Source organism: Stenella coeruleoalba, assembly GCF_951394435.1.
Source record: "Stenella coeruleoalba genome assembly, chromosome: 1".
In the NCBI taxonomy this organism is placed as follows: Eukaryota; Metazoa; Chordata; class Mammalia; order Artiodactyla; family Delphinidae; genus Stenella; species Stenella coeruleoalba.
The window spans coordinates 112,030,332-112,044,000 of NC_137169.1; the positions used below are offsets into that span (position 1 = coordinate 112,030,332).

The 13,669-nt window shown below is 41.3% G+C and overlaps 1 protein-coding gene and 1 pseudogene across 4 annotated transcripts in view; both read left to right on the top strand.

The window, feature by feature from the left end:
* The window catches only part of DAP3 (death associated protein 3), a gene marked incomplete at its 5' end in the record, with an annotated part of 29,355 nt that overhangs the window by 6,125 nt on the left and 9,561 nt on the right, over positions 1–13,669 (top strand). For 2 of the 3 annotated variants that reach the window (XM_079904656.1, XM_079904657.1), the window contains 3 exons: positions 5,528–5,579; positions 10,370–10,492; positions 11,915–12,016. In XM_079904656.1, the coding sequence (XP_079760782.1) occupies positions 5,528–5,579; positions 10,370–10,492; positions 11,915–12,016 (277 nt within the window). The remainder of the gene's footprint in view (positions 1–5,527; positions 5,580–10,369; positions 10,493–11,914; positions 12,017–13,669) is intronic. The other variant, XM_079904658.1, reaches the window with a different exon arrangement.
* Positions 2,165–5,486, top strand: LOC307186015 (small ribosomal subunit protein uS2-like; annotated as a pseudogene). The gene has a single exon. The product of its transcript is annotated as a small ribosomal subunit protein uS2-like (transcript).

Sequence of the window (13,669 nt, forward strand, 5' to 3'; positions counted from 1 at the left end):
TTCTTTTTTAAGATTTATTTTTTATTTATTTATTTTTGGCTGCATTGGGTCTTAGTTGTGGCATGCGGGATCTTCGTTGCAGCGTGCGGGCTTCTCTCTAGTTGTGGCATGCAGGTTTTCTCTCTCTAGTTGTGGCGTGTGGGTTCCAGAGCGCATGGGCTCTGTAATTTGCGGCTCGCAGACTCTAGTTGAGGCACGCGGCATTAGTTGCCCCGCAGCACGTGGGATCTTAGTTCCCTGCCCAGGGATCGGACCCGCATCCCCTGCCTTGTAAGGCGGATTCTTTACCACTGGACCACCAGGGAAGTCCCTATCCACCCTTTAAACAAAGAATGACTGGGATTGGAGGGAGGACCCTGCTTCCTTGAAATAGTAGAAATAGACAACAGGTAGAGTCTCAGAATGATGACAGTTGAACAATATTAGAGAAGTGGGTTTTTTTGGGTTTTTTTGTTTTTTTTCGGTACGCGGGCCTCTCACTGTTGTGGCCTCTCCCGTTGCGGAGCACAGGCTCCAGATGCGCAGGCTCAGTGGCCATGGCTCACGGGCCCAGCTGCTCCGCGGCATGTGGGATCCTCCCGGACCAGGGCACGAACCCGTGTCCCCTGCATCGGCAGGCGGACTCCCAACCACTGCGCCACCAGGGAAGCCCCATCAGTCGGTTTTAATAGGAAACCTGTCCTTTATCTGCTGCCTTCCAGTTACAATGTGGTTAACTTGTACTCTGCAAATCGACATTCAAAGGATATGAAAAAACCGAAAGGAGAAATCATTACTCAATTTTTTCATAGTATTAGTGGCTTTGAACCTTTTTCTTGCAGTGCCCTGATTTGTATATGTCTTGGAATGTAGAATGAGCAAATATTCCATTCTTCTGCTTTCATTTGGCCTGTCAATAGGATTTTTTTCTACTTACAGATATTTTAAAGAACATGGAAAATGTGGTTTAGTCTGGATTGTCTGCTTTGAGATCAGACTTTTGAGATTCCCCCCCCCCCTTGTTTCTTAAAGTATCTTCTGTTATTGTTATATAAGCCGTGTGTGTGTGTGTGTGTGTGTGTGTGTGTGTGTGTGTGTGTAATTTACCTTTAAAAGCAGTAGGAAAATATTGAAGGGTTTTAAGAGCCAGACTTCAGTGGAAAGGATGGATTGGAGAAGTTCAAGGATGGAGGCTAGTAGACCCAATGTTGTAATATGGATACAAGATGACAGGATACAAGATGGAAAGCTAGTCACATTTTCCTGACCAGCATTTCCCATAATCTATAAAACATAGCCAGAGTAATGGCCTCAATGACCACAGGCATACCTGGAGGAAGAAGTAGTGAGCTCAGGACCATGTCACCCACTCTTTCTAGGACACTACCTCCCTCCAGAGCTGCAGCCCACAGCTGTCTCATAACAGTGGTTGTACCAGGGCACATTGAGAAGATCTAGGGAGCTGGGTTGGGTAGGCCAGATCCTGTTGGAGTGGCATTGGGGTCTTGAGTAGTTCGGAAGTTGGGAGACTTGAGGTTAGGTAGAGGGCTTAGGGTTGGAAATCAGCTGATACAGAGGGTTAGAATTGGTATGAGAGTTAGCTGATCACGGATCGGGGAGGACAGTGTTGGAGGCAGGGAGTTGAAGGGAATTGAAATAGGGGAGGATTGAGAAGAACTGGGGTTAAGAAAACTGAGCTGGTCAAAGATGGTGGTGGGCATTGGGGTCTTGAGTAGTTCGGAAGTTGGGAGACTTGAGGTTAGGTAGAGGGCTTAGGGTTGGAAATCAGCTGATACAGAGGGTTAGAATTGGTATGAGAGTTAGCTGATCACGGATCGGGGAGGACAGTGTTGGAGGCAGGGAGTTGAAGGGAATTGAAATAGGGGAGGATTGAGAAGAACTGGGGTTAAGAAAACTGAGCTGGTCAAAGATGGTGGTGTTGGGTACCAGGTGATGGTGGGTATAAGGTAGAGATCGATGCTGGGTAGTGTTGGGCACTGGGTGGTTGTGTCAGTCGTTGCCAAAACTACCTCCAGGTTCTGTGATTCCCTAGGAGGACTCAGAGGTCAGCACATAGTCCTACTTACAGCTATGATTTATTACAGCAAAAGGATACAGAGCAAAATCAGCACAGGGAAAAGGCACGTTGGGCAAAATCTGGAGGAAACCAGGTATAAGTTTCCAAGAGTCCTTTCCCAGTAGAATCACATTAGACACACTTGATTCCTTCAGCAAAAACTTGTGACAACACGTGAAATGTTGCCACCCAGGGAAACTATCAACAGAGTCTCAGTGCCCACGGTTTCTATTGGGGCTGGTCATATAGTCATTATCAGCCTCGCATGTAGTAAATTTCCAGACTCTCAGAAGGAAAGCAGGTGTTTAATGTAAACCATGTTGTTTGTATAAATAGTTGAGGCACAGTGACCCACTCTTACCAGTTCTGGGAATGGTGGGAACTCTCCTGAAATCCAAGTTCTGAGACACCAGCTAAAGGGCAAACTTGCAACCAGGCCTTTCTAAGGACAGCAGTCTTAGACTTGCTCTGTTAGCTCTTCTCTGCACGGTTGGATTAGGCAGCAGGTGGTGGTGGTGGGCATTGGACAGTGGTGGACAGCAGTAGAGGCATTGTAAGGCAGAACAAAGGAGAACCGTTGAAGAACAGGGAACAGAGGGGACCTCAACCCTGCCTGTGGCCTAGTAGAATTCATCCTCACGCCTGGGCACATGCTCACAGTCGCCACCTTACTGCACAGCAGCAGCCCTTCCACTAGCAGCCAAGAGAATGTTATTAATAGTATTTTGCAACAAGGGAAGTTCCAAGGGTTCCAAGGCCAAGTAAATTGGATTAAAATGAAGTCTCTTAACTATAGTTTTCCCCAAAGCCTTTAAATTTGTGAATATGTGCATATATTATAATTATTCAAGAAGTGAATAACTATATAGCATTTTCAAATTTCTTTGGCCAGAGAACATTGGTGCATTTTATGACTAGTTAGTATTCACCAAACTCATTTTGGGAACTGCTGCTCTAGAACTTTTGGTTTTCAAACACAGCAAAGGAGCCCTGCAATCCCACATGTAAATGTGAGGCAGGCCAGTAGAGACCGTGCCAGTCTTGTTCACCACTGTGTAGTCTGTATAGTGTGGGCACGTGAAAACACAAAACACATTTTTGAATGACTGAATTAAGGAATGCTTTGCATCTTTATTAAAAAGTAAACTTGCCTTTTCCGCGCTACCCAGACGGGGTCCGTACGGTGTTGTTCTGGATTCCCTTGTAACTTAAAGGGAAACTTTCACAATGTCCAGAGCCCTTGATGTCCTGCAAATGAAGGAGAAGGATGTCCTCAAATTTCTTGTAGCTGGAACCCACTTAGGTGGCACCAACCTTGACTTCCAAATGGAACAGTACATCTACAAAAGGAACAGTGATGGCATCTACATCATAAATCTGAAGAGAACCTGAGAGAAGCTTCTCTTGGCAGCTGGTGCCATTGTTGCCATTGAAAACCCAGCTGATGTCAGTGTCATATCCTCCAGCAAGCTGTGCTGAAGTTTGCTGCTGTCACTGGAGCTACTCCTATTGCTGGCCGCTTCACTCCTGGAGGCTTCACTAAACAGATCCAGGCAGCCTTCCAGGAGCCGAGGCTTCTGGTTGGTTACTGATCCCAGGGCTGACCAGTCTCTCACAGAGGCCTTTTACATTAACCTGCCCACCATTACTCTGTGTAACACAGACTCTCCTCTGCATTATGTGGACATTGCCATCCCATGCAACAACAAGGGAGCTCACTCAGTGAGTCTGATGTGAAGTTCTGCGCATGCGTGGCACCATCTCCCGTGAACACCCATAGGAGGTCATGCCTGATCTCTACTTCTACAGAGTTCCTGAAGAGATTGAAAAGGAAGAGCAGGTGGCAGCTGAGAAGACTGTGACCAAGGAGGAATTTCAGGGTGAATGGGCTGCTCCAGCTCCTGAGTTCACTGCTGCTCAACCTGAGGCGGCAGCCTGGTCCGAAGGTGTGCAGGTGTTCCCTGTGCCTATTCAGCAGTTCCCTGCTGAAGACCGGAGTGCTCAGCCTGCCACTGAAGACTGGTTTGCAGCTCCCACTGCTCAGGCCACTGAATGAGTAGGAACAGCCACTGAGTGGTCTTAAGCTGTTCTTCCACAAACTCTTAAAATGGAAAGAGGTTGATGGGAAAATAAGCAGTTTCTAAAAGAAATAGTAAACTTGAAAACTAAAAGGAGATAGAATTCAGAGGAGTTTGTGTCATCTCTTAACCATACTATAAGCTCTGTTGGGTCAGGGACTGAACAGCTTTGTTCACCATCTTATTCACAGGCCCTGGCACATAATAGGTGCTCAGTAACTGTTGAATAAATGGGTGCGACTCTGTTGTTGTTGTTACTGTTGAATAAATGGGTGTAACACTGTTGTTGCTGCTGCTTTAAAGATTTTGGATGTAAGGTGAAAATTATGAGCCAAAATGAAGTAGGTGATTACCTGGAGATTTGATTTAGTTATGCTGTCTACTAGTGAATATTGAGAGTTGCATTTAAGTATTTTAAACATTTTTTAGCTCCCACATGATTAGGGTTTTTTAGTTAAATACTTCCAACATACAAATGAATAAATATAGCACACATGGTATAAAAATAATAAAGCAAATACTCATATCTATTATCCATCATTTGAAATAGATCATTACAATTCCTTTGTGTGACCTGCCCCAATCTTGTCCCTTTACCTCTTCCCTAAGGGTAAGCATTACTCTAAATGTGTGCTTATCATTCTCTTGCCTTTCTCTTTCAGTTTTATTACATATATGTGTATTCTCCAGATAATTAGGATTTAAGTTTTTGAGTTTCATATAAATTATATCATTCTGTATATTACAGTTTTCACTCAGCATTAGTTTTTGAGATCCATCTATGTCTTACATGTAACTGCAGTTTATTCTTTTTACTTTTGTATGGCATCTATTGCGTGACCATATCTCCGTTTATCCACTCTTCTATCAATGGACATTTGGGCTTTTTACAGTTTCTGATAATTCATATTCTACTACTATGAACATTGTGATACATATTTCCCAGTGTACATGTATATGTGTTTTTCTAAAATAAATACGAAGGAGTAGAATACCTGGGCCATAGACATGTACCTTTTCAACTTTACAGATAATGTCAAATTTGTTTTCCAAGATATTTGTATTTATAATTCCATTGACAGTGTAGGAAACTTCCCAGTGCTTCACGGCCTCTTTAACATTTGCTGTTGTCTTTTTCATTTTTCTTAATATGATGGTTGTGGATGGTATCTCATTGTGGTGGTTTTAATTTACATTTCCCTGATTTGTCATAAGGGTCGAACTCTTTCCATGGGTTTACTAGCCACTTGTGTTCCCTTTTCTGTGAAATATCTGTTCGTGTCTTCTGCTCATTTTTAAAATCAATTTAAAGGCATTATTTATTCTAGATACTAATCCGTTGTGCAAATATCTTTTCCCAGTTGTGGCTTACCTTTTCACTTTTTTTTAAAAGTGCAGGGATAATGCTGAAAGGAATGACAAGGCTTATCTCCAGCGTCCATAAGGTGAGTCCTGACTGACTTAAGTGCTTTGTGTAAACTGTCTTTAGGTGGATTTCTTTTCTGGATTGATTGTATCCAGAATAAAATGCTCTGGAGAACTTCAGCTGACTAGTTTTGCTCAAAAGAACAGTCACGGGCTTCCCTGGTGGCGCAGTGGTTGAGAGTCCGCCTGCTGATGCAGGGGACGCGGGTTCGTGCCCCAGTCTGGGAAGATCCCACGTGCCGCGGAGTGGCTGGGCCCGTGAGCCATGGCCGCTGAGCCTGAACATCCGGAGCCTGTGCTCCGCAACGGGAGAGGCTACAACAGTGAGAGGCCCACGTACCGCAAAAAAAAAAAAAAAAAAAAGAACAGTCACAATTCCATTTCTCTGCCCATACACTTCACTCCCAACTGCCCTAAAAATCCAATAACAGATCTTAGTAGAGTAGTTGCGCTTGGGAATTTACCCTATCATAGGAGAACTGACTTTTTTTAAAGGAGATAAATAAGCTTAAGTGCAGTTGGGTCAATGATTATCATTATTCTCCATTTGGGTCAATGATTATCATCCCTTCATGAAGTATTTAAAAAAAAATAAGTTGCCGATTTCTTTTTTTTTTTTGGCGGTACGCAGGCCTCTCACTGCTGCGGCCTCTCCCATTGCGGAGCACAGGCTCCGGACGCACAGGCTCAGCAGCCATGGCTCACGGGCCCAGCTGCTCCGCAGCGTGTGGGATCTTCCTGGACCAGGGTATGAACCCATGTCTCCTGCATCGGCAGGCGGACTCTCAACCACTGCGCCACCAGGGAAGCCCTAAGTTGCTGATTTCTGATAGTTGATAGTTGATTAAAATAATAAAATCATATGTAAGAAAGACTATTCTGTTGCTTTACTTCATTCTCTCATTTATTTAGCAAATAGTTTTTCAGCACCTTCCTTATGGCAGATACTCAGGATTCTAAGATGACTCATTTCACCAATAATGGTTACTATTTGGGTCTTTTTTGTTGTTGTTTTTTAAATTTATTTATTTATTTTTGGCTGCGTTGGGCCTCCGTTGCTGTGCACAGGCTTTCTCTAGTTGCGGCGAGCAGGCACTACTCTTCCTTGGAGTGCGTGGGCTTGTTGCAGAGCACGGGCTCTAGGCACACGGGCTCAGTACTTGTGGCTCACGGGCTCTAGAGCATGGGCTCAGTAGTTGTGGCGCACAGGTTTAGTTGCTCTGCAGCATGTGGGATCTTCCTGGAGCAGGGCTCGAACCCGTGGCGGATTCTTAACCACTGTGCCACCAGGGAAGTCCCAGTGGTTACTATTTGTTGGGCATTCATTATGTGCCAGGCACTGTGCTAAGTGCTTTATTTCTCTTAGTCTTCATGATCAACCCCTGAGGTAGATAATATTTTTGTTTCACAGATGCAGAAATTTAGAATTAGAAAGGCTAAGTAACTTGCCTGAGGTAACACGCTGTGAAGTTGTCTAACCCAGACTAGATACCAGGTCTGTCTGACTTCATAGCCTGTGGCCTTAACCACTGTGCTGTATTGCATTTTATGGTCCATGTTTTCTTCAGGACCTGGAAGTCCAGTAGTGGGATCATGAAAAATGATTGTTATAGCATGGTGAAGCACCTAACCTGGATTAGTAGGGTCCAGAAGAAATCCTACCAGAGTTATGTCCTAAAGGATGAGAACTGAGCTGGAAGGGCTTAGTCACTTCCATCTGATCATTTAATTACAGATTAGATTTCCTTAAAAAGGAGCCCTTCCTCTTATAGGATTCACCTTTTTTCCAGGGATTCATGACAAACCTATGTACATAAAATAACCCATTTTTATAAAACAATATGAAAAAGCAAAGATCAACAAAGGGATGGATTCTGGCCCCAACTTATTATATTAAAAGGCTACAATTTCTTCTTCCTTTATAGCAGACAAGAAAGACCTGAGTCCAAAGTACAGAGGAATGTCAGTGAGAAGATTTTATGCTTTTTGTAGATTAGTTTAGAGTTACCTTCTTTATTGGCTCGTGAATGCCCTTCTTTCAAGAACTGCATGATTTTCATTCTGGAACGGTGCAGAGGCAGTTGTACATATGGTTGTTTTCCCTGGAGACAAGAGACTAGCTGGGTGATGCCATATATGACACGAAGAAGTAAGGAATCCATTTTGCTAGCTTTTAATTTGCTGCAAAAAACATTTAACTAAAAAGTCAAAGGTTTCTTGTAGAAATAGCACCACCCTGTGGTCCTTGAATATCTTTAATTTTCCACTTGACTGCTACTTTATTTAGAGACATGATGCTTTCTCTCCAGTAGAATTGAGAACATTGTAGGGTGTATTGTTCAGATCCTATGGAGGTAACAGGCCTTGAATTCTTATTGGCTTAACTCAACACATGATATTGTTTGTGTTGTGTGTATATGTTTTGTTTTGCTCTTGATGTTGCTATATTTCCAAAATGGTTTACAGGGAGGGAATTCTTTTTCGGTCCAGTGGTTAAGAATCTGCACTTCCACTGCAGGAGGCACGGGTTCGATCCCTGGTCGGGGAACTAAGATCTCACGTGCTGTGCAGTGCTGCCAAAAAAAATGGTTTGCAGGCAAATATGGGAGGGGATAGACTTACGGATGCAGTTTTGTCATCTTGGGATGCCATCTCAGCATGTAGGTTTTAAGGTTGCCATGGCAGGAGAAAAAAGAGAATTTATACCCACTCTTAACTGGCTCTGACTAGAATTGACCCAAGTTATTTCTGTTGATAGCTCATTAGCCAGAACTAATCATGTGACCCCAATCTTTCTGCAAGGGAGGCTGGGAGGTATAGAGTACATGTGATAAACATTGCTGTCTCTGCATTCGCAGACAGTGTTGGAGCAACTGTATTACTTTACCCTATTACTTTACATTAAATATGCAAATTCTGGTTCAGAGGTTTATATGTGCAGCTCACTGAGTTGCAGTGTAGTGCAGTTTACTCTCACTTAGCTAGATGCTTTACAAACTCCCCCATCTCATCATGTCTCTAAGAAAGATTTTTTTATTCCAGGGCACAAGTATGAAGTATTTGTGGTGCACTGGGTACTTGGAGAAGGAGATACAAAAATGAATAAAACCTGATCCCTTCTCTTTCCTTTCTCTTTCAAGTGTGTGTGGCCTAAAATGGGAGACAAACTTGTGTGTAAGATAACATGATGCAATAAAAAGGATAAAGATTTTGGAGTCCCACAAACTTGGATTTGAATTCTGATTTCATCACCTACCAACTCTGTGACTTTAGACAAAGTTATTTAACTTCCCTGAACTTTGATTTCCCTCATAATAAAACAGCGTAATATTCTACCTATCTTCTAGGATTCTTGGCTCAAAAATAATGTGTGTATAACACTCTGTTGCCTAGCATTTTATAGGTACTCAGTTAACAAAAGCCATGAATGTAGTTCAAGGCAGAGTAAAAATGCATGCAATACAAAGAAAGTGCTATCTATAGAGAGGGAAAGATAATTGCTTTTGCCTGGAGGTGTCTGGCAAATCCTCACAGAGGATATGACATTTGAGGTGAGTCTTAAATGATGAGTAAGATTTAAATAGGGAGAGAGGGAAGCTGAAATAGAATGAGCAGAAATATAAAGGCATGAAAGTGAATAACATGTTTTAGCATGGTTGGCTGGCTGGAGTATAGAGTTTATAAAGGAGTAGGACTAGAAAAGGAGGTTGAACTTATAGCAGTGGCCTTAATTATCATGCTAAGGACTTTGAGACTTATTTTGACATTAATAGGGAACCATCCAAACTTTTCGATTAGCTGAATGTTAAACCTATTTGGGAGGACAAATCTTCTGGACTGTGAAAGATGAAGAGTCAAAGATTTAAAGATACCAGTTAAAAAGTTGTCAGGGAGTCAAAGGTCTTGTTAAATGGTTATAAATGTTATGAGAGGTAGTACAAAAATAATATACATTTTCTGCACTCATGAAGCTGCTTGGTGAGACTAAATATAAATACAGGCAGCTTTCATACTATCTATTGACCTAGCGAGCAGCTCCCTTTCTACAGCCATCTCTCACAACCCTGTTTTCCTCATTCTACTGGATTCATACTCTAATCTTTCTCTTGTAACTGGCATCTTTTCACTTATACACAAGGCCTGTTATCCTTAAACTCAGCTTGGGAGTTCTCCAGTTAGCATTTTCTCAGATTTATCTCCTGAAATCTCATCCTCTTCCCCAAACCTTTCCCAGTTCTGAGGTTTCCATGTGCAGTTCACTGAGTTGCCTGTAGAGCAGTTTATTTTCACTTAGCTGGATGCTTTACTCACTCCCTCGTTACATGTTCTTAATGAAAGATTCTTTATTTCAGGACACAGCTAGCAAGAAAATTGTTGCAAGGAGTGTAATTATACCTATCAAATAGGAACGTTGCACTAATCCCCTAATAACTGAGGTGACTAGGATTACTAGACAGCTGGGAATTGTACAATACTGGCCACCATTCATCACTGTAGGCAAGAGCATTAAATGAAGTTTCCTGAGTTAGGTTGTTAATGGCTGAGCTATGCTCCTGAACAATCTCTAACGGAATTGTTTCCATATGGGACAGAGCCCAGACATAGCAACACAAGCTGGAACAGATTCAGAGTATGAATAATGTGATTGGACTTAGAGAATTATAAATAATAACAAGGATCTGTTTTACATAAAACTAAAATGCATGATAGTGATATTTTTCCCTGTGGCAGATATGGCTTAAAACCTCTGTGTTGTAGCAAGCGTAAAAAGCCTATTAATTGTAAAACACTAAAATGGTTTCTTTTATAGTTGGACCCTGGACGTTTTTTGCACATAGGGACCCAGGCACCCCAATGCCTTGCTGCTCACCTGGATAACCAGGTTGCAATTGAGAGTCCCAGAGCTATTTCCCGCACCAGTGAGAATGATCCGGTGAGTTGCTAACGTGTATATGGGTTTTTTTCAGGGCTTATAATTTGTATTGCCATCATTTTACACATAAGAAAAACTGAAACTGAAAGAAGCTAAGCAGATTTTTACATATAGTCAGACAGTACCTGAGACAGCATTCTGGAACCCTGATCTTCCCCATCCCTATCTAATACTATGGTAACATAGCTCAGACAGGTCAGTCCATATCTGTTTTGGTTTAATTCCTACCATTGAACTCACTTTGTGCCAAGGGTTTTGTTGGGTATAGAGTAGGTACTTAACTACTCAATTCCTTAGAAGTTAAATTTAGTAGTTATTATTGATCTTAGTGTATGATGGGTTGGCAAACTTTTCCTGTAGGAATCATATAGTAAATATTTTAGGCATATGAGCCAAAGTGATCTCTGTCACAACTACTTAGCTCTGCCATAAACAAATGGGCCTGGCTGTGTTCCAGTAAAACTTTATTTACAAAAATGGGTAGCCAGCCATAGTTTAACAACCCTGGTATGGAGAACCCTAACAAAATCAACTTACTTGCCTAGGACCACATAGTTTTCCTAATAACCAATCTGGTACTATCTTCCACCTTTCTAAGTGGATTTCCTAGTGTCTGGAGAGGGAACTAACTTGATTTGTTGAGAAGAGCAGTATTTAAAGTGAAGTTTATCAGTAGAAACCAGGATTCCAGCAGTATCCAGTGTTGCATTTTCTATTTCAGGTCCCATTAGGCTAAATGCTGATTTCTCCTTCCTCAGTAGTATTGTTGCCTCTTATAAATGAAATCAGTTGTATGGTCTGTGCTTAAATGTGAAGGGAACCAATAGCTTTTCTCTCCCTTTTTGTCCCTACCCCTGCCCTCTGAGTTGCCCCAACTTAACATATGCTGTGCTTGTGGAAGGGAAAAAAATAACTCATTACCCAAAACACCATCTCAGCAGGGTGTGTTTTATTTATGTCTCTAGCGTTCATCTACTTTCACAAGCACAAAATGAAATAGAATAAGTGAATGAAGTCATTGAATTGCCTTTCAGCTTTTCCCTGTAATTGTAGTCCCTTTATCTGCCAGTTCCTCAGAGGTTTCTATGGCAACAGTGGCATGCAGATGATCTTGTCACGTGACTGGATCATCTCTATGCACAGCACAGAAGAATCCAGATGGCAAGATTTGTCTCTGCTCCTTCCACATCTAGGGTTTATGTTGCCGAGCAACTGGCTTCATCATTCAGGCCAACATCAGCTTTATATATACACTGTGGACTTGGGGACAACAGCGAGCATTTTTTGTCTAAGAAATGAAAGAATATCTTTTCCAGCTCTGAGAGAGAAGTGTTTCCTCACTACAGTCTAGAAGGCCCTTGACACTTTTTCAAAGTCTTTGTCACTCTATCCATTATACCTGTTTGCATTTTTATTTCCTAGGCGAGGCATGGGGAGCAGCATGAGGGTCAGCACTACAACATATCCTTCCAAGATCTGAAGACTGTATTCTCCCATGGCCTGCCTCCTCGCTTTGTAATGCAGGTGCTCAAAACAGGGGAGGGAATTGGAGGGAGCTTATAACACAAGCTGTTGATAGCAGAGGGGTGGAATTAAATGAGTAGAAAACTATAAAAGATTTAATTTGAATCTTAAAAACAAATCAGATAAATTGAGCTATTGATTATCTTTTGTGAATAGTGCTGTTGTTATAATTACTTTAAGCAAATGCTTATCTGCAGTTAACCTCTTTAAATCCTTTTTGGAGCCAGGCAAAATATTCTTAAGTAAATAAATAATATTCCACTCTTTTCCTTGTGTTACCCAACAGATTTCTAGAAACTTTAGACTTCAAATAATTGTTAAAAATGAATTTAATATTTGCCTTAGCAAAATATCATGAAAATAGTTTATATGTATAGAAAAGCAAAAACATAATATATTTTTGAGCCAAATAGAAATGATATTTGGATTAGATGCATCATTCATTGTTCTTCTTCAGTCTCATGGGTTTTCAGAAAATGTAGTTTTGTGGTCATAAATTCAACCCAAAGAATGTAATCTTGGATTGCTTTATAGCCATTGAAAGAATTCATAGTTAACTGCAAACAGAGTTTGTTGGCAAAATTTTTTTTAACACTTTTAATAAACATTTATTTATTTATTTATTTGTTTATTTGACTGTGCCAGGTCTTAGTTGCGTCATGCAGACTCTTAGTTGTGGCATGCATGCAGGATCTAGTTCCCCGACCAGGGATCGAACCCAGGCCCCCTGCATTGGGAGCATGGAGTCTTACCCACTAGACCACCAGGGAAGTCCCTGGGGAAATTGGTTCTTTTGGATAATTCCTGCTCAATTAGTTTCAGCCTCGGAAATTATTCCTTCTTATTGAAATATCAAACTTGACTGTGCAGGTGATTTTTAGCTTAGAAACCAGAGGATGTCATTTCTTCAATGTGTTTTATTTCAAGAAGTTAGATGAGACACCAGTAAAGGGGCTAATTCTAGGCCATAGACAGCTTGTCATCAAAAATTTTGTTAAGTTTGGAAATAGGACACGGTCAGAAGAAATCATCTTTAAACTGTCCCAAGACATTCGTAGTACAATCTCTAACATAGTTAGTTCTGAGGGCCTAACTTTAACTATTGCAGGTTGCTTTCAGAATGGTTAACCACCAGTGCTTTGGAAGGAATTACTCATACATTCTTTCCATAACTTCCATTTATGTAAAGGCCAACTCCCTCACCATTGTTTGTGTATTTTAGTACTGTCATATTGCCTAATACAGCATTTCTGTTTTAATATCTGTATCATGTTTTTGAAGGTTTCACTTTCCATTAAGTTTGAACTTAACTGTCAAAGTCCTTCTCCAATTCAATTGTTTGGTTAGGATTTCTTTAAAAAATACCAACACTATCTTAATCCCTATCTGATATACTTGTGAATAGTATTTGTTAGGTACTTATTCTTATCAGTAGACATTATTAAATACTTTATTTGCAAGTCATTTTCACACATATCACTGCTTCCCAAATTTTTCCACCAAATTATTCCTGATGGCATAAAGGGAATGAATTTTGTGTGCCAGTTCTCTGGTGTATCTGTATACTGGTGGTGTCAGGTATGGCCTCATAGCTGTGGGGCAGTTGGTCACACCTGCTCCTGATCTGGTATGTATATAAGTTCTAGAGAAAAG